General features: G+C 42.2%; 3 protein-coding genes across 4 annotated transcripts in view; 2 read left to right on the top strand and 1 right to left on the bottom strand.

Annotated features, from left to right (window-relative positions):
- lmx1al (LIM homeobox transcription factor 1, alpha-like) overlaps positions 1-3,385 on the top strand; it is a 67,685-nt gene extending 64,300 nt beyond the window's left edge. The window contains exons 7-8 of the mRNA XM_061905251.1: positions 1-135; positions 2,081-3,385. The exon at positions 1-135 is cut by the window's left edge and continues 21 nt beyond it. Coding sequence (XP_061761235.1) covers positions 1-135; positions 2,081-2,238 — 293 coding nt within the window. The 3' untranslated portion in view covers positions 2,239-3,385. The remainder of the gene's footprint in view (positions 136-2,080) is intronic.
- Positions 3,386-16,228: 12,843 nt separating this feature from the next.
- On the bottom strand, positions 16,229-22,941 carry LOC133555636 (coiled-coil-helix-coiled-coil-helix domain-containing protein 5). Of its 2 annotated transcripts, none has more exons than XM_061904979.1 (4): positions 22,812-22,941; positions 20,876-21,016; positions 20,651-20,802; positions 16,229-16,357 (listed from the first exon to the last, which is right to left on the bottom strand). In XM_061904979.1, coding segments are annotated over exons 1-4 (324 nt in total). In that variant the 5' UTR covers positions 22,814-22,941; the 3' UTR covers positions 16,229-16,328. The 2 variants fall into 2 exon arrangements, with proteins under 2 accessions (XP_061760963.1, XP_061760964.1); XM_061904980.1 differs by having other exon boundaries at positions 20,876-21,012; positions 22,812-22,931.
- Positions 22,942-25,643: 2,702 nt separating this feature from the next.
- atp13a1 (ATPase 13A1) overlaps positions 25,644-27,335 on the top strand; it is a 36,834-nt gene continuing 35,142 nt past the window's right edge. The window contains exon 1 of the mRNA XM_061905248.1: positions 25,644-26,165. Coding sequence (XP_061761232.1) covers positions 25,809-26,165 — 357 coding nt within the window. The 5' untranslated portion in view covers positions 25,644-25,808. The remainder of the gene's footprint in view (positions 26,166-27,335) is intronic.

Here is a 27,335-nt window from a genome sequence, read left to right as displayed (position 1 = left end):
TGGACGGCATGCTGGGGTACGCTCCCCTGCCCAGACAGCAGCTCCTCACCTTGGACCCCAACATCTATGGAGGGGAGCCATTCAGACACGGCCTTACTCCGCCCCAGCTGAACAACGAGGGGCTCCATCCCTATGGTAAGACCACCAGGTCAAAGCCACTGTGTGTGCTACACCTGAACAAGTAGTGCCTGATCAAAACTATCTGTCAGGCTTGCGTTTTAGTTTTTCCTCTGTGTGTTTAGTATTTCCTGTCCTTAGTTCTTGTCGGCACTCTTATTTTGGTTCAGCTTCCTGTTTGTCTCCCTGAGTGCTTTGTTTCCCCTCAGCTGTGGCTGATTGGCACCTGGCCACACCTGGTGTCAATCAGCCCGATTTCCTATTTGTAGCTGCTTTGTGTTCCAGTCAGTGCTGGATTGATTTGTCGATGTCATCATTACAGCTACTACCTGTCGTTTTACTATTTGTCCTTGTCGTCGTAGCGGTAAGCTGTTCCTGTTAGCTTATTTGTAGTTTGTTTTCTCATAGCTCTTTTTGTTTCGTGTTTTCTTGTAAGCCATTAGCTGTTTCCAGTTTTTCTGTTTGCTGGTTCCTGTTTTCAGTTCCTGGTTTGCGTTTTGTACCGTTTATTTTGGACACTGGATTATGTTTTCTTATTCAATGCCTGCCTCCTTCTCTGCATCTCGGGGTTCGTCACAAAGAAACTATGACAGTATCTACTTAATATATTTTTGAAACCTTTGAAGAAAACCCAGGTTTTCCGATATTGAGCACCTAAATACATATAATAATAATAATAATAATAATAGACAGTATAATAACGGTGCATTTTAAATTAAAACATTTTTTTAATAATAATAATAGACAGTATAAAAACAGTGCATTTTAAATTAAAAAATTTTTTGCACATTTTCTATTACTAGAATGATTATATTGTATGTATTTATTATTTTGTAAAATATTAGCATTTTTTGCCATATTATGTTTTTGATATTTGAAATTTTCCAAGAAAAAACACAATAATAATAATAACAATTTTAATAATAACTTAGATTTATATAACACCTTTTAAGTGGTTCGATTAACAAATCAATAAATAAATACACGCGATATATATTTTAAGTAATATTTGACTGATTTGTTATGTATGATATTTTTTATACAGTCTATGATATGATGATATATCTTCTTCTTTTTTTATTTTTTATTTTTATTTTTTTTGTCCTGTCCAGCTTCTCAGGCAAATCATTAAGTTGATCGGCTGTTCAGATTTACTTTACAAAAGAGAAGTGTAGGCTACTTCTCTTGTTGCCTTATTTGACTTTATTAAATGTAATTATATTATCATTTAGTGCAGCCAATGTTTCCACCCCCATGCTTCGCAGTAGGTATGGTGTTCTTGGGATGCAACTCAGTATTCTTCTTCCTTCTTCCTCCGAGTTGAGTTTATACCAAAAATGGATACATGGATGATACTGCAGAGGATTGGGAGAATGTCACGTGGTCAGATGAAACCAAAATAGAACTTTTTTGGTATAAACTCAACTCGTCGTGTTTGGAGGAAGAAGAATACTGAGTTGCGTCCCAAGAACACCATACCTACTGTAAAGCATGGGGGTGGAAACATCATGCTTTGGGGCTGTTTTTCTGCTAAGTGGACAGGACGATTGATCCGTGTTAGGGAAAGAATGTATCGTGAGATTTTGAGCCAAAACCGCTTTGAATGGTTGACCAAATACTTATTTTCCACCAAATAAATTCTTTAAAATTCCTACAATGTGAATTCCTGGATTTTTTTTTCACATTCTGTCTGTCACAGTTGAAGTGTACCTATGATGAAAATGACAGACCTCTGTCATCATTTTAAGTGGGAGAACTTGCACAATCGCTGGCTGACTAAATACTTTTTTGCCCCACTGTATGTATGTATGTATATATATATATATTCTTAAAATAAACATATACTGTATAATACACTGAATCATCCAATATATCAAAGTATCAGACTTATTTGTCAATTGCTGACTCAGCGAGCGATGATACGGCCGTAATATCCCTCCTCTGTCTGCACGTGCGCCGGCAGACTCCGAGGCGGTGTTCCACGACCTGGACAGCGACGGAAGCCTGGGTCACCTGGGCGACTGTCTCCTGGCCAGCGGGGAGGGCGGCCTCCTGGCGGGGCGAGTGGGGAACCCCATCGACCGGCTCTACTCCATGCAAAACTCCTATTTCACCTCCTGACCTCCACCAAGTGCCCGCCTGCAACACCTCACACATGCAGCTGGCGGACGTGTGTCCCTCGACATGCCTGACGGGAAAGAAAAAAACAAGACCCGACCAAAGTCAAGGAGAGATTAGTTGCCCTCGTCCCCTCCTGGACCACGACCCAACTTTGCTGGAACCAGAGACGCTTTTCTTTTGACCTGTGGAAGAAAACGTTGCACTTTCAAGAAGACACGCCAAACATGCAGATTCATAAAAACAACATAGATGATCTTTGATTAGTGTTTTTGCAGGTAGGGCCTCGTATAGAGGATCTTTGAGTTAGGCAGAAAATTGTAAAAAACAGAAGAGTTCTCCTGTCATATAAAATATATTTGATTAACGTTATTGACAGGTTGTAAAAACAGCAGAGCGCTCCTGTCGTCTAAAGGATCTTTGATTCGTGTTATTGGCAGATTTTTTGAAAACAGCAGAGCGCTCCTGTCGTCTAAAGGATCTCCGATTTGTGTTACTGGCAGGTTTTTGAAAACAGCTGAGCGCTCTTGTCGTTTAAAGAATCTTTGACTCGCATTATTGGCAGGTTTTTGAAAACAGCTGAGCGCTAGTGTTGTCTAAACAATCTTTGATTCGCGTTATTGGCAGATTTTTTAAAACAACAGAGCGCTCCTGTCGTCTAAACAATCTTTGATTCACGTTATTGGCAGATTTTTGAAAACAGCAGAGCGCTCCTGTCGCTTAAAGGATCTTTGACTCGCGTTATTGGCAGGTTTTTGAAAACAGCAGACCGCTCCTGTCGTTTAAAGGATCTTTGACTTGCGTTATTGGCAGATTTTTTAAAACAACAGAGCGCTCCTGTCGTCTAAACAATCTTTGATTCACGTTATTGGCAGATTTTTGAAAACAGCAGAGCGCTCCTGTCGCTTAAAGGATCTTTGACTCGCGTTATTGGCAGGTTTTTGAAAACAGCAGAGCGCTCCTGTCGTTTAAAGGATCTTTGACTTGCGTTATTGGCAGATTTTTTAAAACAACAGAGCGCTCCTGTCGTGTAAACAATCTTTGATTCACGTTATTGGCAGATTTTTGAAAACAGCAGAGTGCTCCTGTCGTCTAAAGGATCTCCGACGAGCATTATTGGCAGGTTTTTGAAAACAACAGAGTGCTCCTGTCATCTAAACGATCTTTGATTTGCGTTATTGGCAGGTTTTTGAAAACAGCAGAGCGCTCCTGTCGTTTAAAGGATCTTTGACTTGCGTTATTGGCAGATTTTTTAAAACAACAGAGCGCTCCTGTCGTGTAAACAATCTTTGATTCACGTTATTGGCAGATTTTTGAAAACAGCAGAGTGCTCCTGTCGTCTAAAGGATCTCCGACGAGCATTATTGGCAGGTTTTTGAAAACAACAGAGTGCTCCTGTCATCTAAACGATCTTTGATTTGCGTTATTGGCAGGTTTTTGAAAACAGCTGAGCGCTCCTGTCGTCTAAAGGATCTCCGACGAGCATTATTGGCAGGTTTTTGAAAACAACAGAGCGCTCCTGTCGTCTAAAGGATCTTTGACTAGCGTTACTGGCAGGTTTTTGAAAACAGCAGAGCGCTCCTGTCGTCTAAAGCAGTGGTCCCCAACCTTTTTGTATCCGCGGACCGGTCAACGCTTAATAATTTGTCCCGCGGCCCGGGGGGGGGGGTGTCCTTTTTTTTTTGGTTCCCCTTTGTCATGAAAAAGGGACGTTTTTGTCATGAAAAAGGGAGTTTTTTGTGGTTGGTGCACTAATTGTAAGTGTATATTGTGTTTTTTATGTTGATTTAATAAAAAAAAAAAAATGTTGTTTTTTTGGGGGTTTTTTTTTAATAAAAATTAATAAAACATTCTTCTGCTGCCCGGTACCGGGCCGTGGCCCGATTGGTACCGGGCTGCAGAAGAATTTTTTATTAAAAAAAAAAAAAAAAAAATTTTTTATTTTTTTATTAAATCAACATAAAAAACACAATATACTCTTACAAATAGTGCACCAACCACAAAAAACTCCCTTTTTCATGACAAAGAAGAAAGAAAAAAAAAAGAAAAAAAAGGACATCCCCCACCCGGGCCGCGGGAAAAATTATTAAGCGTTGACCGGTCCGCGGATACAAAAAGGTTGGGGACCACTGGTCTAAAGGATCTCCAACTAGCATTATTGGCAGGTTTTGAAAAACAACAGAGCGCTCCTGTCGTCTAAAGGATCTCCGACTAGCATTATTGGCAGGTTTTTGAAAACAGCTGAGCGCTCATGTCGTCCAAACAATCTTTGATTCGTGTTATTGGCAGATTTTTTGAAAACAGCAGAGTGCTCCTGTCGTTTAAAGGATCTTTGACTAGCATTATTGGCAGGTTTTTGAAAACAGCAGACCGCTCCTGTCGTTTAAAGGATCTTTGACTCACGTTATTGGCAGGTTTTTGAAAACAGCAGAGCGCGCCTGTTGTCTAAAGGATCTTTGACTCGCGTTATTGGCGGGTTTTTAAAAACAGCAGAGCGCTCCTGTCGTTTAAAGGATCTTTGAATAGCATTATTGGCAGGTTTTTGAAAACAGCAGAGCGCTCCTGTCGTTTAAAGGATCTTTGACTCACGTTATTGGCAGGTTTTTGAAAACAGCAGAGCGCGCCTGTTGTCTAAAGGATCTTTGACTCGCGTTATTGGCGGGTTTTTAAAAACAGCAGAGCGCTCCTGTCGTTTAAAGAATCTTCGACTAGCATTATTGGCAGGTTTTTGAAAACAGCAGAGTGCTCCTGTCGTTCAAAGGATCTTTGACTAGAAATTTTGGCAGGTTTTTGAAGACAGCAGAGCGCTCCTGTCGTTTAAAGGATCTTTGACTCGCGTCATTGACAGGTTGTAAAAACAGCAGAGCGCTCCTGTCGTCTAAAGGATCTCAAACTAGCATTATTGGCAGGTTTTTGAAAACAGCAGAGCGCTCCTGTCGTTTAAAGGATCTTCGACTAGTATTATTAGCAGGTTTTTGAAAACAGCTGAGCGCTCCTGTCGTTCAAAGGATCTTTGACTCGCGTTATTGGCAGGTTTTTAAAAACAGCAGAGCGGTCCTGTTGTTTAAAGGATCTTTGACTAGTATTATTAGCAGGTTTTTGAAAACAGCAGAGCGCTCCTGTCGTCTTAACAATCTTTGATTCGCTTTATTGGCAGATTTTTTTAAAACAGCAGAGCGCTCCTGTCGTTTAAAGGATCTTTGACTAGCGTTATTGGCAGGTTTTTGAAAACAGCTGAGCGCTCCTGTCGTCCAAACAATCTTTGATTTGCGTTATAGGCAGATTTTTTTTAAACAGCAGAGCGCTCCTGTCGTTTAAAGGATCTTTGACTAGCATTGTTGGCAGGTTTTTGAAAACAGCAGAGCGCTCCTGTTGTCTAAAGGATCTTTGACTCGCGTTATTGGCAGGTTTTTGAAAACAGCAGAGCGCTCCCGTCGTTTAAAGGATCTTTGACTAGAATTTTTGACAGGTTTTTGAAAACAGCAGCGCGCTCTTGTCGTTTAGAGGATCTTCTCTTTCCCTGCTAGGAGTGAATTCCCCCACAGATGCTTTTATATGTTTTTTTGTTTGTTTTGATGAAGAGTGAGTGGTAATATAGCGGAGGCGATACTTTAAAATGATGGTGGGTACAAACTTGCTCCCAGAATAGTACACTGGATGACAAATAAGGCATAGTCCAATATTTATTTACACATTTTGAAGCAGCCGTCCTTTATGTCTTCATCTTGGCAGCATGACTGGATGATTCCAGACCAAAATAATATTGTGATCACCACTACACTACAGGGTCACTTCTTATACGGAGACAGGGTTGTACGAGACACTTTTCTTTTTTTCTTTTATAATTAAATTCTAAAAAAGCTTAGAAGAAAAAAATTAAAAAATTGAAAAAAACATCGACAATATAAAATTCCAAATGTGAAAGTGTTATAACTAGTCTTTATCTACCCTCATGTACCCTAAAGGTAAATATTTTGTACGTTCTTCCGTCTTAAAGTATATAGTACAGACCAAATGTTTGGACACACAATGCGTTTTACTGAACCGGGAGGATGTACTGCCATTATGCTTCTAGTTTTGGGGAATATTTGTCCCCCAAATTACATGCTATAGTTCGGACACACCTTCTCATTCAATGCCTGTTTTTTATTTCCATGACTATATACATTGTACTGTAGATTGTCACGGAAGGCATCAAAACTATGAACACGTGGAGTTATGTACTTAACAAAACAAATAACCGACAACATGTTTTATAGTCTAGTTTCTTCAAAATAGCAGCCCTTTTCTCCGATTACTGCTTTGCACACTCTTGGCATTCTCTGGATGAGCTTCAAAAACACCTGTGAAGTGAAAATCCAGAACAGGGGAGAAGAAGACGGCACGTCGATTAGTAAACAACCGGATTATGTGCGACTACGTGATGCCTTTACCTGGATGGGGAGCGTTACCGGGCAAGGGTTGAAGGGTTGCATTGTGCGGAGAATGCGGAAGTCCAGAGAAGGCGAGGCAGGCTCGGAAGTCCAGGGGCGAGAGAGAGGCGTCAAGATCCGTGGGCAGACGACGATGAACTTCTGTGATGACTGCATTATGCTGATAGTAACTGATTAACGCGGACCCCGACTTAAAAAAGTTGGAAAACTTATTCGGGTGTTACCATTTAGTGGTCAATTTTACGGAATATGTACTGTACTGTGCAATCTACTAATACAAGTCTCAATCAATCAATCAATCAATCAGACAAAAGGTCGAGACAGCAAGAAGTCCAGAGGGAGTCCAGGGAGACGAGACGCACAGCTCAAATCCCGTGAAAAGGGAGAAGCTGCGGAACGATGAGACAGGACACAACCCAATGAGCACAGAGGAGGGGAAAGGCGGAGAACGAGAGCTAGAGACGTGTGGACTTACTGTACAATACTAGGAGCTACGTTCTGGCACTGGAACGCAGGGCGTCCTCATCAGTGTCAGGTGCGTGGATTGGCACGGCTGGAGAGGAGCGCCCAGGGCTAGCCGGCGTCCCAGTCTCAGTGCCGTCTTCTTAACATCACACTGGGTTGTGAGTTTTTTCCTTGCCCTTGTGTGGGATCTGAACCGAGGATGTCGTTGTGGCTTGTGCAGCTCTTTGAGACACTTGTGATTTAGGGCTATATAAATGAACGTTTATTGATTCTTCTCCACCAGACCATTACATAGTCACCTGGAATAGTTTTCACTTCACAGGCGTGCTTGAAGCTCATGGAGAGAATGCCAAGAGTGTGCAAGGCAGTAATCAGAGCAAAGGGTGTTTATTTTGAAGAAACTAGAATATAAAACACGTTTTCAGTTATTTCACCTGTTTTTTGTTCATTCATAGTTTTGATGCCTTCAGTGAAACTCTACAATGTAAATAGTCAAAGAAAATAAAGAACAGGCATTGAATGAGAAGGTGTGTCCGAACTGCAGCATAATATTTGGCGGACAAATATTCCCCAAAACTAGAAGCGTATGAGAATCAGCACCTCCAAGTCCGAGTCCATGGTTCTCGCCCGGAAAAGGGTGGAATGCCATCTCCGGGTTGGGGAGGAGACCCTGCCCCAAGTGGAGGAGTTCAAGTACCTAGGAGTCATGTTCACGAGTGAGGGAAGAGCGGATCGGTGCGGCGTCTTTAGTAATGCGGACGTTGTACCGATCCGTTGTGGTGAAGAAGGAGCTGAGCCGGAAGGCAAAGCTCTCAATTTACCAGTCGATCTACGTTCCCATCCTCACCTATGGTCATGAGCTTTGGGTCATGACCGAAAGGATAAGATCACGGGTACAAGCGGCCTAAATGAGTTTGGGGTTCTCCCTTAGAGATAGGGTGAGAAGCTCTGCCATCCGGGAGGAACTCAAAGTAAAGCCGCTGCTCCTTCACATCGAGAGGAGCCAGATGAGGTGGTTCGGGCATCTGGTCAGGATGCCACCCGAACGCCTCCCTAGGGAGGTGTTTAGGGCACGTCCAACCGGTAGGAGGCCACGGGGAAGACCCAGGACACGTTGGGAAGACTATGTCTCCCGGCTGGCCTGGGAACGCCTCGGGATCCCCCGGGAAGAGCTAGACGAAGTGGCTGGGGAGAGGTAAGTCTGGGTTTCCCTGCTTAGGCTATTGCCTCCGCGACCCGACCTCGGATAAGCGGAAGATGATGGATGGATGGATGGATGGATAGAAGCGTATTGGCAGTACATCCTCCCGGTTCAGTACATTCCTGTTTTAAGGTGACCGTTAGGTTCCTTTTAAGTATTTACAGTATAAGGTTGCAAAATGTAAAAGAAAAACAACCACAAACTCCTGGGAGATGAATATAATTCTCCAAACAAAAAATAAAGCATACAGCAAAAATGAAGGGCGTATACATTTAGTGAATGTAAAGATAGGTCCATTTTCTAAGCTCTTTAAGCAACTAATGGTATTTGGATGCCGTCGACGCACCAAAGGTTCCGCACCTTTAAATTGTGATATGATTACAAACACACAGAGTCTTGATACACATAAGGCAGGATTAAAAAAATAATAATAATGAATAGGACTCTATAGGCGATGCCTGTGTCGGTTAAGGTGCTCTGATAGAGAATTACTTGACACTCTGCATTCCTCTAGTGATATTTTGTGAATGTAACTTATTTGTGCAGTGTTAGCAAAGTTTCTTACGTTCCGTGGCTACCGGGTGACGTGTTTTGAATGTATACCATGTTACTGTGTGTTCAATACAGTCTGCAGTTTCACTCCCGTGTGTGCCTGCCTCGTTTGTGCTTCACATGTTGATGACAGTTTTGCTGCAGGTGTGTTCAAAATGTACAGCTGCTTTCATTTTTAAACATTGCTTTATTGAGATTCCACGGCAAATACACGTTACAGGAATGCCATAAAATATTAAATGTTTTCCCTCCCCACCCAAAAATAGAAAATAAAAAACACCCTCAAAATATAACAATAAATTAAATAAGGTGAAATAAATAGATAAATATAGGTAAAATAAATAAACTCGGGGACGCAGGCAAATAGTTGAGAGTCGAACTGTGTTGGCCCTGTGATGAGGTGGCGACTTGTCCAGGGTGTACACTGCCTTCCGCCCGAGAGGGACAAGCAGTAGAAAATTGATGGTTGGAAACGGGCACATTAAGGGCAAAAACCAAAGGATTTAAATCAGAGCCAGTAGTACAAAACGGGTGAATTTGGCACGTTGTGTACAAACCCCGTTTCCATATGAGTTGGGAAATTGTGTTTGATGTAAATATAAACAGAATACAATGATTTGCAAATCATTTTCAACCCATATTCAGTTGAATGCACTACAAAGACAACGTATTTGATTTTCAAACTCATAAACTTAATTTTTGTTTTGCAAATAATAATTAACTTAGAATTTCATGGCTGCAACACGTGCCAAAGTAGTTGGGAAAGGGCATGTTCACCACTGTGTTACATCACCTTTTCTTTTAACAACACTCAATAAACATTTGAGAACTGAGGAAACTAATTGTTGAAGCTTTGAAAGTGGATTTCTTTCCCATTCTTGTTTTATGTAGAGCTTCAGTCGTTCAACAGTCCGGGGTCTCCGCTGTCGTATTTTACGCTTCATAATGCGCCACACATTTCAATGGGAGACAGGTCTGGACTACAGGCAGGCCAGTCTAGTACCCATACTCTTTTACAGCAAAGCCACGCTGTTGTAACACGTGGCTTGGCATTGTCTTGCTGAAATAAGCAGGGGCGTCCATGATAACGTTGCTTGGATGGCAACATATGTTGCTCCAAAACCTGTATGTACCTTTCAGCATTAATGGTGCCTTCACAGATGTGTAAGTTACCCATGCCTTGGGCACTAATACACCCCCATACCATCACAGATGCTGGCTTTTCAACTTTGTGCCTATAACAATCCGGATGGTTCTTTTCCTCTTTGTTCCAGTAGACACGATGTTCACAGTTTCCAAAAACAATTTGAAATGTGGACTCGTCAGACCACAGAACACCTTTCCACTTTGCATCAGTCCATCTTAAATGAGCTCTGGCGTTTCTGGATGTTGTTGATAAATGGCTTTGGCTTTGCATAGTAGAGATTTAACTCGCACTTACAGATGTAGCGACGAACTGTAGTTACGGACAGTGGCTTTCCAAAGTGTTCCTGAGCCCATGTGGTGATATCCTTTACACACTGATGTCGCTTTTTGATGCAGTACCGCGGTCACGGGCATTCAATGTTAAGTGCAGTGATTTCTCCAGATTCTCTGAACCTTTTGATGATATTAATGGACCGTGGATGGTAAAATCCCTAATGTCCTTGCAATATCTGGTTGAGAATTGCTTACAATTTGCAAGAGGTGACCCTCGCCCCGTCCTTGTTTGTGAAAGACTGAGCATTTTACAGAAGCTGCTTTTACCCCCAATCGTGGCACCCACCTGTTCCCAATTAGCCTGCACACCTGTGGGATGTTCCAAATAAGTGTTTGATGAGCATTCCTCAACTTGTTCGGTCTTTTTTGCCACTTGTGCCAGCTTTTTTGAAAACGTGTTGCAGGCCTCAAATTCCAAATGAGCTAATATTTGCAAAAAACAGTAAAGTTTACTAGTTTGAACATTAAATATCTTGTCTTTGCAGTCTATTTAATTGGATATATGTTGAAAAGGATTTGCAAATCATTGTATTCTATCGTGGGATCACACTCCTCAGCCTTCCCGGTAAGGTTTATTCAGGTGTACTGGAGAGGAGGCTACGTCGGATAGTCGAACCTCAGATTCAGGAGGAACAGTGTGGTTTTCGTCCTGGTCGTGGAACTGTGGACCAGCTCTATACTCTCGGCAGGGTTCTTGAGGGTGCATGGGAGTTTGCCCAACCAGTCTACATGTGCTTTGTGGACTTGGAGAAGGCATTCGACCGTGTCCCTCGGGAAGTCCTGTGGGGAGTGCTCAGAGAGTATGGGGTATCGGACTGTCTTATTGTGGCGGTCCGCTTCCTGTACGATCAGTGCCAGAGCTTGGTCCGCATTGCCGGCAGTAAGTCGAACACATTTCCAGTGAGGGTTGGACTCCGCCAAGGCTGTCCTTTGTCACCGATTCTGTTCATAACTTTTATGGACAGAATTTCTAGGCGCAGTCAAGGCGTTGAGGGGTTCCGGTTTGGTGACCGCAGGATTAGGTCTCTGCTTTTTGCAGATGATGTGGTCCTGATGGCTTCATCTGACCGGGATCTTCAGCTCTCGCTGGATCGGTTCGCAGCCGAGTGTGAAGCGACCGGAATGAGAATCAGCACCTCCAAGTCCGAGTCCATGGTTCTCGCCCGGAAAAGGGTGGAATGCCATCTCCGGGTTGGGGAGGAGACCCTGCCCCAAGTGGAGGAGTTCAAGTACCTAGGAGTCTTGTTCACGAGTGGGGGAAGAGTGGATGGTGAGATCGACAGGCGGATCGGTGCGGCGTCTTCAGTAATGCGGACGTTGTACCGATCCGTTGTGGTGAAGAAGGAGCTGAGCCGGAAGGCAAAGCTCTCAATTTACCGGTCGATCTACGTTCCCATCCTCACCTATGGTCATGAGCTTTGGGTCATGACCGAAAGAATAAGATCACGGGTACAAGCGGCCGAAATGAGTTTGGGTCTCTCCCTTAGAGATAGGGTGAGAAGCTCTGCCATCCGGGAGGAACTCAAAGTAAAGCCGCTGCTCCTCCACATCGAGAGGAGCCAGATAAGGTGGTTCGGGCATCTGGTCAGGATGCCACCCGAACGCCTCCCTAGGGAGGTGTTTAGGGTACGTCCAACCGGTAGGAGGCCACGGGGAAGACCCAGGACACGTTGGGAAGACTATGTCTCCCGGCTGGCCTGGGAACGCCTCGGGATCCCCCGGGAAGAGCTAGACGAAGTGGCTGGGGAGAGGGAAGTCTGGGTTTCCCTGCTTAGGCTGTTGCCCCCGCGACCCGACCTCGGATAAGCGGAAGAAGATGGATGGATGGATTCTGTTTTTATTTACCTTTTACACAATGTGCCAACTTCACTGGTTTTGGGATTTGAGGGAAATGATTTAGATATCTAACTGTTACCATGTCTCCAGTGTTTTTATCTGATTTTAATTGTGAATATTCGAAGATTTTGAACATTTGAATTGGGATCGATAAACACATTTGTAGTATCACCCAAAACTTATATACAGTTAAGTATACAAACAATAGAAAAAAATTTACATTTTAAAAGTGTAGATAGAACAATATTGCAATGTAAAGTAGCCAGATATTAACAAAAAAATATATTGATAGTTTTGACAAAATACCACAAGCGGAAATATGTTATTGCATACATCAGAGCCAAATGAGGAGTCTTTGTAACCCATGTTGAACAAGTTCTATTCTCATTTACATACTAAGTATTAAAATGTGATATCGTTATTGCAGGATTCTGCAAGAAATATTGCAATATATATTTCACGCCGTATTGCCCATCCTTAATCGAAAGCAAACGGAAAAATGTTACTGTAAAACCTTTGCTTTCAAGGCTGTGACTTGCTGATTTGAGTCAGTGAAATGTTTCATATTCACTGGATTCAACCGTGATTACGCTCATGTTTTAATAACGGGAGCAAAGAAAAAAAGTGTGTTCTGCTGGTTGGTCACAGAGCTCATAACACAACATCCTCCCCTGCTGTGGAGGTCATTCATCTCTCTGATTAAAGAGTAGACAAGTAACCTCCGACTTGGCTTTTCTTCCCAAAACCCTGATTTCTTAGTCAGTGAGTAGTGAGAAGATTGTGTGGGAGCGATACTTCCCTTTTTATATTTATATAACTTTACAGATGGGCTCGGGGGACATATACATTTATTTATATATATATATATATATATATATATATATGTATATATATATATATGTGTGTGTGTGTGTGTATATATATGTACATATATATGTATATATATATAAATATGTGTGTAATTATATATGTACATACATATATATATATATATATATATTAGGGATGCACCGAAATGAAAATTTGTGGCCGAAGCCGAAGCCGAATAAAATTTAAACGCTTGGCCGAAGGCCGAATACCGAATAATGAATGCCGTTTTTCATAATTTTTTTAATATTGCATAAATAGCCTAGAATAAATATTTAGACATGTTTTTCAAATAAAGTAATTTTTATTGAATATTGACATTTTTTTAATATCCCAGTAGCCTTTGCTTTTCAAAAAAAGCACAAAGTTTTTCATTTATATTAGGCCTTCAAACAAAACATGCATTCCAAAAAAAAAATAAAGTGCATTAAAGTGGATAAACCCACAACAAATGGATTATTGTCCTTTTGGCAAAAGTCTGCTTAGCCACAGTAGATATGCTAATAATGTAAACAGAAGGCTCAAGTAAATATCAATTAAGTGTGTGCTTGTAACCTCATACACTTATACAGGTAGCCTACACAACAGGCTAATAATGTAAACAGAGGCCCCACTAAATCTCAATAAGTGTGTGCTTGTAACCTCATACACTTATACAGGTACACAACATATCCCAACGTCACCGTGTCACTGCACGTTGGTTGATTGCGTCACCGCGTCAAAAAATTGCGTCACACGCCACTATTCGGCCTTGTTCTTAACTTATTCCACCGAAGGCCGAATGTGGCTTTTTTTGCCATATTCGGCCGAATATATTCGGTTACCGATTAATCGGTGCATCCCTAATATATATAGATACACACATATATATATATATATATATATATATATATATATATACCTATAAATACATATACACACACACGTGTGTATATGTATATACAAATATAAATATATACATTATGCTTATACCTTAAGTCAAGAAAAAACACAGAGGCTATTTCATCCCCACAAGCCTGTTTCACAGGTTTCCCTGCTCTTCAGGGGATTTTATTGAAGTGTCTGTGGTTGTTATACATATATATATATATATATATATATATATATATATATATATATATATCCATCCATCATCTTCCGCTTATCCGAGGTCGGGTCGCGGGGGCAACAGCCTAAGCAGGGAAACCCAGACTTCCCTCTCCCCAGCCACTTCGTCTAGCTCTTCCCGGGGGATCCCGAGGCGTTCCCAGGCCAGCCGGGAGACATAGTCTTCCCAACGTGTCCTGGGTCTTCCCCGTGGCCTCCTACCAGCTGGACGTGCCCTAAACACCTCCCTAGGGAGGCGTTCGGGTGGCATCGTGACCAGATGCCCGAACCACCTCATCTGGCTCCTCTCGATGTGAAGGAGCAGCGGCTTTACTTTGAGTTCCTCCCGGATGGCAGAGCTTCTCACCCTATCTCTAAGGGAGAGACCCAAACTCATTTCGGCCGCTTGTACCCGTGATCTTATCCTTTCGGTCATGACCCAAAGCTCATGACCATAGGTGAGGATGGGAACGTAGATCGACCGGTAAATTGAGAGCTTTGCCTTCCGGCTCAGCTCCTTCTTCACCACAACGGATCGATACAACGTCCGCATTACTGAAGACGTCGCACCGATCCGCCTGTCGATCTCACGATCCACTCTTCCCCCACTCGTGAACAAGACTCCTAGGTACTTGAACTCCTCCACTTGGGGCAGGGTCTCCTCCCCAACCCGGAGATGGCACTCCACCCTTTTCCGGGCGAGAACCATGGATATATATATATATATATATATATATATATATATATATATATATATATATATATATATATATGGCAAACTACATGGGGGTGTGGCCATTGTTACACAGTAGTGCCTTGCTTCTGTGGCACACACATATACATATATATTGTATATACATACATACAATATATACTATATATTTCTATATACATACACAGTATATACTATACATATATATACATACATACTATATATACATACATATATACACAGTATATACTATATATACATACGTACACAGTATATACTATATATATGTGGGTTAGTATGCATGTATGTATATATGTGTCCATATATAAATATATGTGTGTATATATACAGTATATGTGTACATATATGTGTGTACATACTGTATATATATATGTGTAAATATATATATACCTGTGTACATAGATATATACAATTATACATAGATATATACATACATATATATATTGTAGCTGAGATAGGCACCATCGCACCCTGCAACCCCAAAAGGGAATAAGCGGTAGAACATGGATGGATGGATGGTCTAGCTTAGTTTTTTGCCTCATCCCTCACTTAAAGCGTGAGTGTAAAACACATGATGCACAATCAAACTGATCACTTCTAGTCATAGAAAGCCCTGGAAAGTCCCACTCCCATGCAGCATTCTCACAGGAATGAAACAAAAATAAAACCTTACCTACTGTAAATGTGCATATTTATATCTATATATACACATATTTATACGTACATATATAAATATATACACATTTGTATATATATATATATATACGGCGTAAGTATACACAGTATATATATACACATACACACACACAAATATATATATATAATATACATAATACATATATGTATTTATACAGTATGCCGCGACCCTGAAAGGGAATAAGCGGTAGAAAATGGATGGATGGATGGATATATGTCTGTGTGTACTCACAACTGTGAGCAAAGCAGCTGCACTGATGTGGTCACCACGACTCTGGCAATCCCTCTTTCGCCCCCTGGTGTCATAACCAGGAACTACATACAACAACAAACTACCTCAAAGGCTCCAGAAGAACAATTGTCACTTTTCTTGAGACAGTATAATATTCTCCAAGTTAACATTGATCAATTAACAGTTGTAACGTATCAAAGTCTCTCGCTTCTCTCTGATTATGAAAGACAGACAAGTTGCCGCCGACTTGGCTTTTCTTCCCAAAATCCCCGTTTTTTTTTTTTTTTAAGTCGGTGAGTAATTTGTGTGGGAGCAACACGTTGACTTACTGGAGCGAATGCATATGTAGCAGAAAAAAAAAGAGAGGAAATCCCCCCCCCCAACCGCTGGAGGGTGAGTAATACATGCCTCAGTTTCACCAAGTGTGTCGTTTATTACAACATCTACACAAAGAATGTCAGGGAAATAATCACATCACGTGAAGTTGTTTTTGCAGATAAAGAAGGTCGATTGCTACGATGGCACCGATACTGGAATGTTATCTGTTGGGGGTGGAAAAAAAAGAAATGTCAATAATTTGTCCAACAGCAATTCATTTCACATACTTTTAACTAGGGATGTCTGATATTATCGGCTGATAAATTCTTTAAAATGTAATATCGGGAATTATCGGTATCGGTTTCAAATTTATCAGTATCTGTTTCAAAAAATGAAATTCATGACTTTTTAAAACGCCGCTGTGTACACGGACGTAGGGACAGAGCGCCAAAAAAACCTGCCGGCTTTTCACACACACAAGTGAATGCAAGGCATACTTGGTCGACAGCCATACAGGTCACACTGAGGGTGGCCGTATAGACAACTTTAACACTGTTACAAATATGCGCCACACTGTGAACCCACACCGAACAAGAATGACAAACACATTTCGGGAGAACATCCGCACCGTAACACAACATAAACACAACAAAACAAATACCTAGAACCCCTTGCAGCACTAACTCTTCCGGGACGCTACAATATACACCCCACCGCCCACCTCAACCTCCTCATGCTCTCTCAGAGAGAGCATGTCCCAAATTCCAAGCTGCTGTTTTGAGGCATGTTAAAAAAAAATAATGCACTTTGTGACTTCAGTAATAAATATGTTGGCACTTTTTTTTCCATAACTTGAGTTGATTTATTTTGGAAAACCTTGTTACATTATTTAATGCATCCAGCGTGGCATCTCAACAAAATGAGGCATAGTAATGTGTTCATTCCACGACTGGATATATCGGTATCAATTGATATCGAAATCGGTAATCAAGAGTTGGACAATATCGGAATATCGGATATCGACAAATTAAGCCATTATCAAACATTTCCACATTCTACATACGGAAGCAGATGGATGGTGGAAATGTAACATTTTATTTAAAAATGTTAGTCTTACTCCAAAATGGAATAAATTCATTTTTGCCCTCAAAATTCTACTCCCAAAACCCCATAATGAAAAGGTGAAAAAAAAAGTATTTCAATTTATCAAATTTTGTCAAAGTAAAAAAAAACCACGAAAAATCTGAAGTATTTACAGCCTTTGCCCAATACTATAGATGTCCGATAATGGCTTTTTTGCCCATATCGGATATTCTTTGGGCCATGAAGAGTTCACCCAATTTTGCGAGAAAAAAAAAGCCTGAATATAATGGAATGAAGTTGCAATATTAACCTTTTAAGGCCCAAGCTGTTTGTTTACATGCTTTTTTTTTTTTCTCTCTTTGCTATTTGGGCTTATTGGACCCTAATTAGAATAATTACTCTTCGGACACAACCAAATGGCAAGTGTCCACATAAGTGGTCATAAGACCTCAATTCAGTAGTGTACACAATTTTGGAAATAAGAGCTAAAAGGAGCTGTCCACGTATGTGGCCGCCTTTGGAGGTATTAATGGAGGCGATTATTATTACTTAGCAGCTCCATGATTAGCCCAAGCTTGTTAGCCAGGGGACTAAAATAAATACAATATCAGCCAGAGGGGATCGGCTTTTGTAATCGGCATTAATTGGCAATGGCGATCACGTCTTTTTTTTTTACCAAAATGGGCTGATACAGATCGATGGCCAATCATTCAGCTCATCCTCAACAGTAAGTGATTTGTGGGATTGCTTAAATCAGGGGTGTCCAAAGTGCGGCCTGGGGGCCACAAATTCTGCAAAATTGCACAATTGATATTATTGCAAAAATTAAAAAAAATATTTAAAAACAAGAAAAAGTTGGAATGTTGACACAAAGCTGCCAGGTAGGCTTTTTTTAAGTCTTCCTTTATTTTTATTTTTTTTATCCATTGCGCCAAAACAAATAAATAAACAAAATGTATGTTATAATGAATTATTGACCTATCCATGGCTCCAATTACATCAAAAGTTTCACTTTAAAATGTTTTTGTGGGGCGGTATAGCTCGGTTGGTAGAGTGGCCGTGCCAGCAACTTGAGGGTTGCAGGTTCGATTCCCGCTTCCGCCATCCTAGTCACTGCCGTTGTGTCCTTGGGCAAGACACTTTACCCACCTGCTCCCAGTGCCCCCCACACTGCTTTAAATGTAACTTATAGGGTTTCACTATGTAAAGCGCTTTGAGTCACTAGAGAAAAGCGCTATATAAATATAATTCACTTCACTTCACTTATGTGGAAAAAAATATTGCATATATTGTGTGGTTGCCATATCAAACAACAAAGTTTTATTTGACAAAAAAGCATAAAATAAACTAAATAAAAGTTCAAAAGTAAAATTGACAGATATTGAAGTTGATATCGTAACTTAAGTGTTGAAAATAAAAAAAAATGTTTTTTTTAAATTTGTCACTTTATGAGTGGGGGACCTTTGGGATCCCAAATATATTTTGTGGGATTTTTTTTAACTTTTCACTGTTATTACTCAAAAATATTAAATAATTATAATCCAATCCAATCCAATCCACTTTATTTATATAGCACATTTAAACAACAATAACGTTTCCAAAGTGCTGCACAGCCATGTTAAAACAATATTATGCTCCACCAATGACTGAATAAAACAAAAAATAAATAAAAATAAAACCAATAAAAACAATATAAAAACAAATATGATTAAAAACTATTTTAAAGGGTAAAATCAATTAAAACAGTAAAATAAAAATCAAAGTGTATAAAAAACACAGAGGACCACACAACTCACGTAGTGTTAAAAGCCAAAGAATAAAAGACGAGACTTAAAACACTCCACTGTGGAAGCAGTTTGAACATGGAGCGGCAGAGTGTTCCAGACCCTGTCTCCCCTGGTCTTAAGTCTGGTCTTGGGCACCACGAGCTGGAACTGGCTCTCGGACCTCAGAGCGCGCGCAGGAATGTAAATTTGGATGAGGTCCGAGATATATTGAGGTGCCAGTCCGTGTAAAGATTTAAAAACAAACAGCAATGTTTTAAAATCTATTCTAAAATGAACAGGGAGCCAGTGCAGACTCTGAAGAATTGGGGTTATATGCTGGCGTGTCCTGGCCCCTGTTAAAAGTCCTGCTGCCGCGTTCTGGACTAACTGCAACCGGGAGAGAGCTTTTTGGCTAATGCCAGCATAAAGTGCATGGCAGTAGTCCAGGCCACTTGAAATAAAAGCATGCACAACTTGTTCAAAAAAGGTTAAAAGATAAAAACGGTTTAACCTTTACTAAAGGACGAAGGTGATAACACGATTTTAAAACGCCATTGACTTGTTTGTCTAGTTTAAAATGGCTGTCTATAGTGACGCCAAGGCTGGTGACTTTGGGACGCACATCATTTTGCAATGGTCCCAAGTCAAAAACTAAAATTTCCGTTTTTCCCTCATTCATTATTAAAAAATTCTGGGCTAACCAAGCCTTGACGTGGCATAGACAGTTAAGAAGGGGTGTCAGGGGGCCGTGGCTTTTTGAAATCGGCATATAAATTTGGCAGTCATCTGCATAAAAGTGAGGGAGGAGATAAAGAGCGAACAGGATGGGGCCTAAAATAGATCCTTGGGGGACACCACAGTAAAGCGGGGCAGAAGAGGAGGTGGCGTCCCCCAGCCTGACAGAGAAGGACCTCTCAGACAGGTAAGATCTGAACCACTCTAACGCAGTCCCCCTGACACCCACAGTCTCTCAGGCGGTCTAAAAGAATTGTGTGGTCGACTGTGTCAAAGGCAGCTGTAAGATCTAAAAGCACTAAAATGGCAGAGCTGCCAGAATCAGACATTAAAAGCAAGTCATTAAAAACCTTTCAAAGTGCAGATTCAGTATTGTGCAAAGCTTTGTATCCAGACTGAAATGGATCTAAAGTGCTATTTTCATCTAAAAAAGGCTGCAGTTGTGCCAGAACACATTTCTCCAAAAGGTAATTTGGAAATGGGCCGATAATTTGACAAACTTGTCGGATCAAGACCTGTTTTTTTAATCAAAGGCTCAACAATAAGTCCTGCATTATTGATATTTTAGGGCTCTAATTACTAAATACTGCATATTTCAGTTTTACTATAAAAACAAAGTTGTCTTAGACAAGGCTTTTCTTTTATTTATTGTTTTACTTTATATCAACTTCCAGTTGATATAGAGATTTACTGTAAGCATTAAATAAAAATTTAAAAAAAATAATAATTTGACTTATTTTGAACATTGTAATGACTGGGACCCTTTATGGTCCCCGGGAGCATAAAAAAAAAAAAACATATATTTGGATATGATTTGAAAATGAAAAATATCAAAAATGCCCCCACGTGCTTAAATTTTTCCGTGTGCAGCCCTCAGTGGAAAAAGTTTGGACACCCCAGGCTTAAATGGTATAGTTTGCAGCAAGGACTTACCCACACCACTGAGGTCCACCGTCTCCGCGCAGCCTAGAAAGCGAGCTACGTGGGCCGAGCAGGAAGCAGGCGCGGTCTGGTTCTCCCCGAGACACTTTTCAAACGCCGTGAATTCTTTGGAACAGTCTTGTCTGATCTTCTGGATCACCGGGCTGGCATAAACAAACGGAGGAGTTGGCAGCCGAACGTACGGTTGCAAAAACTGAGGGGTGCGTCGAGTCTTACTGTGATGACGTGCATTGTGCGACCTTTACTTTCAGGTCGTGGCACGCGTCCTGCCATGTGGACGGGTTGGAGGCCACGCATGAACCGTACGCTTCCATTTCTTTACGGCAGTACTTTGCCGTGATGTCCAAAGCAGCCTGCCTAGGAAGAAACAACATCCATCACGTTTCATTTAGAATGGCATCTCTTCATACCAGAGGTAGAAAAATACCTACAAGTTTGTTGAAGTTCATTTTAAGTGGAAATTTTGTTTTGCATTACAAAATAAAGTATACAGTGGTACAAGTAACAAACTTTATTTTGATGATTATGTATTAAATTCTAATGGCTTAGTGGCCACATACGTGGACAGCATCTTTCAGCTCTTATTTCCAAAATTGTGTACACTACTGAATTGGGGTCTTGTGGCCACTTAAATGGACACTTATACTGCCATCTGGTGGTGTCAGAAGAGTATAACATACAATGGAATTCGGGGCAAAAAAGTGTAAAAATAAGAATTAGCTTGTCACTAATTTGTGTACTTAAGGACCAGGGGTAGGGAACCTATGGCTCAACCTTTTTGGCTGAGGGAGCCAAGAATCCAAATATTTTAAAATGTATTTCCGTAAGAGCCATATCTTTTTTTTTTTCAACACTGAACACAACTAAACGCGTGCATTTTTAATTAAGACCAACATTACTAGAATATAATAGGTCTCGTATTCTTTGTAATAACGTTGATATTCTGAAGCTAACTGTGTAGAGGCGTGGCCTGCGGGCCTGCAGCGAAGCGGGGTGTGCCAGGACCGGCCTCGAAATCAGCGACTTCAGGGAATATGTCGAACAGACAACCGTAATTTGTCAAGTGGGACGGCGTGGCGCAGTGGGGAGAGTGGCCGTGCGCAACCCGAGCGTCCCTGGTTCAATTCCCACCTAGTACCAACCTCGTCACGTCCGTTGTGTCCTGAGCAAGACACTTCACCCTTGCTCCTGATGGGTGCTGGTTGGCGCCTTGCATGGCAGCTCCCTCCGTCAGTGTGTGAATGTGTGTGTGAATGGGTAAATGTGGAAGTAGTGTCAAAGCGCTTTGAGTACCTTGAAGGTAGAAAAGCGCTATAAAAGTACAACCCATTTATTTATTTATCATTTAAGTGTGGGGCAACAGCGTTGCTACAAAAAGTAGCAGCACTGCTAATATGTAGCATCATTTGAAAAGAATTATCCTAGTAAATGTGTCTAATATCTGAATCGCTCACATTGCCGTTGCCTTTTCTTTTTTTATAGTGCTTCACTCTAACTTTCCTCATCCACAAATCGTTCATCCTCGCTCAAATTAATGGGGAACTCGTCGCTTTCTTGGTCCAAATTGCACTTGCTGCTGGTGGCTATGATTATAAACAATGTAATGATGTGAGGAGCTCCGCAACCCGTGACGTCACGCGCACATCGTCGGCTACTTCCGGTACAGGCAAGGCTTCTTTATTAGCAACCAAAAGTTGCAAACTTTATCGTCGATGTTCTCTACTAAATCCTTTCAGCAAAAATATGGCGATATCGCGAAATGATCAAGTATGACACATAGAATGGACCTGCTATCCCCGTTTAAATAAGAACATCTCATTTCAGTAGGCCTTTAAAAGTAGCATAAATTAATGCAGTATGAAGGTTTTAATGTAGACACATAGAATCATCATGCTGCTGTGATTATATGCATCAAATGTTCATGCAAGGCAACAAAGGATGTTTTAAAAAATAAAGTGACGTACAATGCTCAAGAAAAAATACTTAAATACAAGTACAATAACGGACTATGGCAAAGTACAAAATATACTCTATAACGCCTTCAATGTTTAATTCAGTATTCCAGTTCAGCCTGCAAACGTCCATGTAATAAATAGGTTTGCAGTTCCCCACCAACGAATAAAGTGCACATATTAGCAATAAAACGTCTTACATCTTGTTATCTTGGGTTCTTTTGCAGCGATGAAAGAGATCAGTCAAGGTTGTAACATTACAGAACGTGGCGCCATGTTTGTGAGTTTGGTCACGCCTCCCTTGCCGTACGATTGGACAGATGCCGTGACATCATCCATTTGATTGGATAGAATTCAGGCAAACAGGAACACTCTCTCAAACCCGATTGGTTAATATTGACGTCAATCGTCTCCTAGTTCCCCAGTCCCATAGACGTGTTATAAGTAAACGCAGCATTGGCTGCTGTGACGCGAGAAATTCGGCCGCCATCTTGAAGTGGTGATGAGAGCAGCCTAAACCAGTGGTTCTCAACGTTTTTCACTGATGTACCCCTCGTGAACATTTTTTTAATTGAAATACCCCCTAATCAGAGCAAAGCATTTTGGTTGAAAAAAAGAGATAAAGAAGTAAAATACAGCACTATATCATCTGTTTCTGATTGATTAAATAGTATAACAGTGCAAAATATTGCTCATTTGTAGTGGTTTTTCTTGAACTATTTGGAAAAAAAGATATGAAAATAACAAAAAACTTGTTGAATAATATATATTTTTTATTTTTTACGTTTTTGAAACTTGTTGAAAAATAAATTATTAATAAATGGGTTATAAATAAATGATAAATGGGTTGTACTTGTATAGCGCTTTTTTACTGTCAAGGTACTCAAAGCACTTTGACACTACTTCCACATTTACACATTCACACACACATTCACACACTGATGGAGGGAGCTGCCATGCAAGGCGCTAACCAGCACCCATCAGGAGCAAGGGTGAAGTGTCTTGCTCAGGACGCAACGGACGTGACGAGGTTGGTACTAGGTGGGGATTGAACCAGGGACCCCCGGGTTGCGCAAGGCCACTCTACCACTGCGCCACAAGTGATTCAATTATAAATAAAGATGTCTACACATAGAAGTAATCATCAACTTAAAGAGCCCTCTTTGGGGATTGTAATTGAGATCCATCTGGATTCATCAACTGAATTCTAATCATTTCTTCACAAAAAAAGACATCTTTAACATCAATATTTATGGAACATGTCCACAAAAAAATCTAGCTGTCAACACTGAATATTGCATTGTTGTATTTTTTGTTTTCACATTTTATGAACTTACATTTATGTTTTGTTGAAGTATTATTCCATAAATATAGTTATAAAGGATTTTTGAATTCTTGCTATTTTTAGAATATAAAAAAAAATGCACATACCTTCTAGTACCCCAGGGGTAGGCGTACCCCCATTTGAGAACCACTGGATTAGGGAGTACTTGAATTCAAAAAATGTTCACAGGGGGTACATCACTGAAAAAAGGTTGAGAACCACTGGCATATAAGAATATTCTATTACTGTTAAGCAAACTATGAATAATGAAACACGCCAAATCATGGCTTCAAGGTGGAAGAGGGGTTAGTGCATCTGCCTCATAATACGAAGGTTCTGAGTAGTCTGGGGTTCAATCCCGGGCTCGGGGTCTTTCTGTGTGGAGTTTACATGTTCTCCCCGTGAATGCGTGGGTTCCCTCCGGCTTCCTCCCACTTCCAAAGACATGCACCTGGGGATAGGTTGATTGGCAACACTAAAATTGGCCCTAGTGTGTGAATGTGAGTGTGAATGTTGTCTGTCTATCTGTGTTGGCCCTGCGATGAGGTGGCGACTTGTCCAGGGTGTGCACCGCCTTCCGCCCGATTGTAGCTGAAATAGGCTCCAGCACCCCCCTGCGACCCCAAGAAAGGGAAAAGGTGGTAGAAAATGGATGGATGGGCCAAACCATGTGTCCTTTATCATAGCATAGCATCGCTGCTGTGTTGGATCCGCTTTGGACTGGACTCTCGCGACTGTGTTGGATCCATTATGGATTGAACTTTCACAGTATCATGTTAGACCCGCTCGACATCCATTGCTTTCCTCCTCTCCAAGGTTCTCATAGTCATCATTGTCACCGATGTCCCACTGGGTGTGAGTTTTCCTTGCCCTTATGTGGGACTACCGAGGATGTCGTAGTGGTTTGTGCAGCCCTTTGAGACACTAGTGATTTAGGGCTATATAAGTAAACATTGAGATCACGGGTACAAGCGGCCGAAATGAGTTTCCTCCGCCGTGTGGCGGGTCTCTCCCTTAGAGATAGGGTGAGAAGCTCTGCCATCCGGGAGGAACTCAAAGTAAAGCCGCTGCTCCTTCACATCGAGAGGAGCCAGATGAGGTGGTTCGGGCATCTGGTCAGGATACCACCCGACCGGTAGGAGGCCACGGGGAAGACCCAGGACACGTTGGGAAGACTATGTCTCCCGGCTGGCCTGGGAACGCCTCAGGATCCCCCGGGAAGAGCTAGACGAAGTGGCTGGGGAGAGGGAAGTCTGGGTTTCCCTGCTTAGGCTGTTGCCCCCGCGACCCGACCTCGGATAAGCGGAAGATGATGGATGGATGATTGAAAGCTACACGGATGACAAAAAAAACCTCGTGAAAATCAGTGGTATTTAGTGAGGTAAGATTTATTAAATGCGCTGACTGTTCATTGCTCCTGCCAAATGAATTGCCCTGAGTGGAGCGGATCACCACTCCAAGATGGCGGCCCCGCGTCTCGTCATCGCTCGATGCTGCGTACCCTTACAATATGTCTATGCCATGTGCTGTGATGACGAGGGTTTGTGTTAAAGGTACAGCATTTTTAATTTCACAATTCGTTTAAAAAATAAAATGCCATACATGTGACGACATGCGTTAATTAGAGCGCATATAAAGCCTGGATGTCGTCAGTTACATTTTAATAGCGTGGTGGTGGATGTTTCCGGGTCCGTTGACGCGAGACGTTACGTATTTGAACGTGATTACGTATGCGGAAGTGAAAGTCGGCGGAGGAAGGATTCGGCTAACGGGGTCTATCCGGACTCGGCAACATTCCGCGGGGGGGAGGGAAAAAACTGTATTTTCCACGGTCCCGACACGACGGACCGACGGCGGATGATAGAGGAGGGTGATGGGCGAGCAGAGTGTGATGAACCACGCCGAATTAGGCGGCAATATGGCTGCGGAAGGAGATCTACAAACGGCGCCCTCGGTGAGCCGCAGTCAGCGTGACAATGGCAGCGGCGACGAGCTGGTGAGCTCGGTGACTCTCTACAGGCGTCGTCCTCGGCTGCTACACGGCACCGTGCTCCCGTTCCTGACGGTCCTCTACCCGGGCTGGGTCTACTTGTGGCTGGGAGTGTACGGCGCCTCGGAATACCCGGAGGCCGGCCTCCTGGCGCTGGCGGCCATCGGGATCGCGCACGTCCTCACCGCGCTGTCCGGGTACTGGTCCGTGCACGCGCACTGTTTGCTCACCTGTTCAAAGGTAAACATCTAATATTGAAAGCATCGTTAAAACATGGCTGTAGTGCAGGGGTCACCAAGCTTTTTGAAAGCAAGAGTACTGATTATTGCAAAGGGCTACCAGTTTGATACACACTTAAATAAATTGCCAGAAATAGCCAATTTGCTCAATTTACCTTTAATAAATATCTATCCATCTATCCATTTTCTACCGCTTATTCCCTTTCGGGGTTGCGGGGGGCGCTGGCGCCTATCTCAGCTACAATCGGGCGGAAGGCGGGGTACACCCTGGACAAGTCGCCACCTCATCGCAGGGCCAACACAGATAGACAGACAACATTCACACTCTAGGGCCAATTTAGTGTTGCCAATCAACCTATCCCCAGGTGCATGTTTTTTGGAAGTGGGAGGAAGCCGGAGTACCCGGAGGGAACCCACGCATTCACGGGGAGAACATGCAAACTCCACACAGAATCAATCAATCAATGTTTATTTATATAGCCCCAAATCACAAATGTCTCAAAGGACTGCACAAATCATTACGACTACAACATCCTCGGAAGAACCCACAAAAGGGCAAGGAAAACTCACACCCAGTGGGCAGGGAGAATTCACATCCAGTGGGACGCCAGTGACAATGCTGACTATGAGAAACCTTGGAGAGGACCTCAGATGTGGGCACACCCCCCCTCCCCCCTCCAGGGGACCGAAAGCAATGGATGTCGAGCGGGTCTAACATGATACTGTGAAAGTTCAAATCCATAGTGGCTCCAACACAGCCGCGAGAGTTCAGTTCAAGCGGATCCAAGACAGCAGCGAGAGTCTCGTCCACAGGAGACCATCTCAAGCGGAGGCGGATCAGCAGCGTAGAGATGTCCCCAACCGATACACAGGCGAGCGGTCCATCCTGGGTCCCGACGAGCGGTCCATCCTGGGTCTCGACTCTGGACAGCCAGTACTTCATCCATGGTCATCGGACCGGATCCCCTCCACAAGGGAGGAGGGGACATAGGAGAAAGAAAAGAAGCGGCAGATCAACTGGTCTAAAAAAGGAGGTCTATTTAAAGGCTAGAGTATACAGATGAGTTTTAAGGTGAGACTTAAATGCTTCTACTGAGGTAGCATCTCGAACTGTTACCGGGAGGGCATTCCAGAGTACTGGAGCCCGAACGGAAAACGCTCTATAGCCCGC

Source organism: Nerophis ophidion, linkage group LG07, assembly GCF_033978795.1.
Source record: "Nerophis ophidion isolate RoL-2023_Sa linkage group LG07, RoL_Noph_v1.0, whole genome shotgun sequence".
In the NCBI taxonomy this organism is placed as follows: domain Eukaryota; kingdom Metazoa; phylum Chordata; class Actinopteri; order Syngnathiformes; family Syngnathidae; genus Nerophis; species Nerophis ophidion.
The sequence above is the reverse complement of the archived record's forward strand: the minus strand, read 5'-3'. Positions and strand labels throughout refer to the sequence as shown.

Coding starts and splice junctions, on each gene's coding strand:
- LOC133555636 (XM_061904979.1), bottom strand. Junction 20,803..20,875: donor GCACAATGCACGTCATCACA/GTAAGACTCGAC, acceptor TGTTTATGCCAG/CCCGGTGATCCAGAAGATCA. Junction 16,358..20,650: donor GGTGGACCTCAGTGGTGTGG/GTAAGTCCTTGC, acceptor CACCCCCAACAG/ATAACATTCCAGTATCGGTG.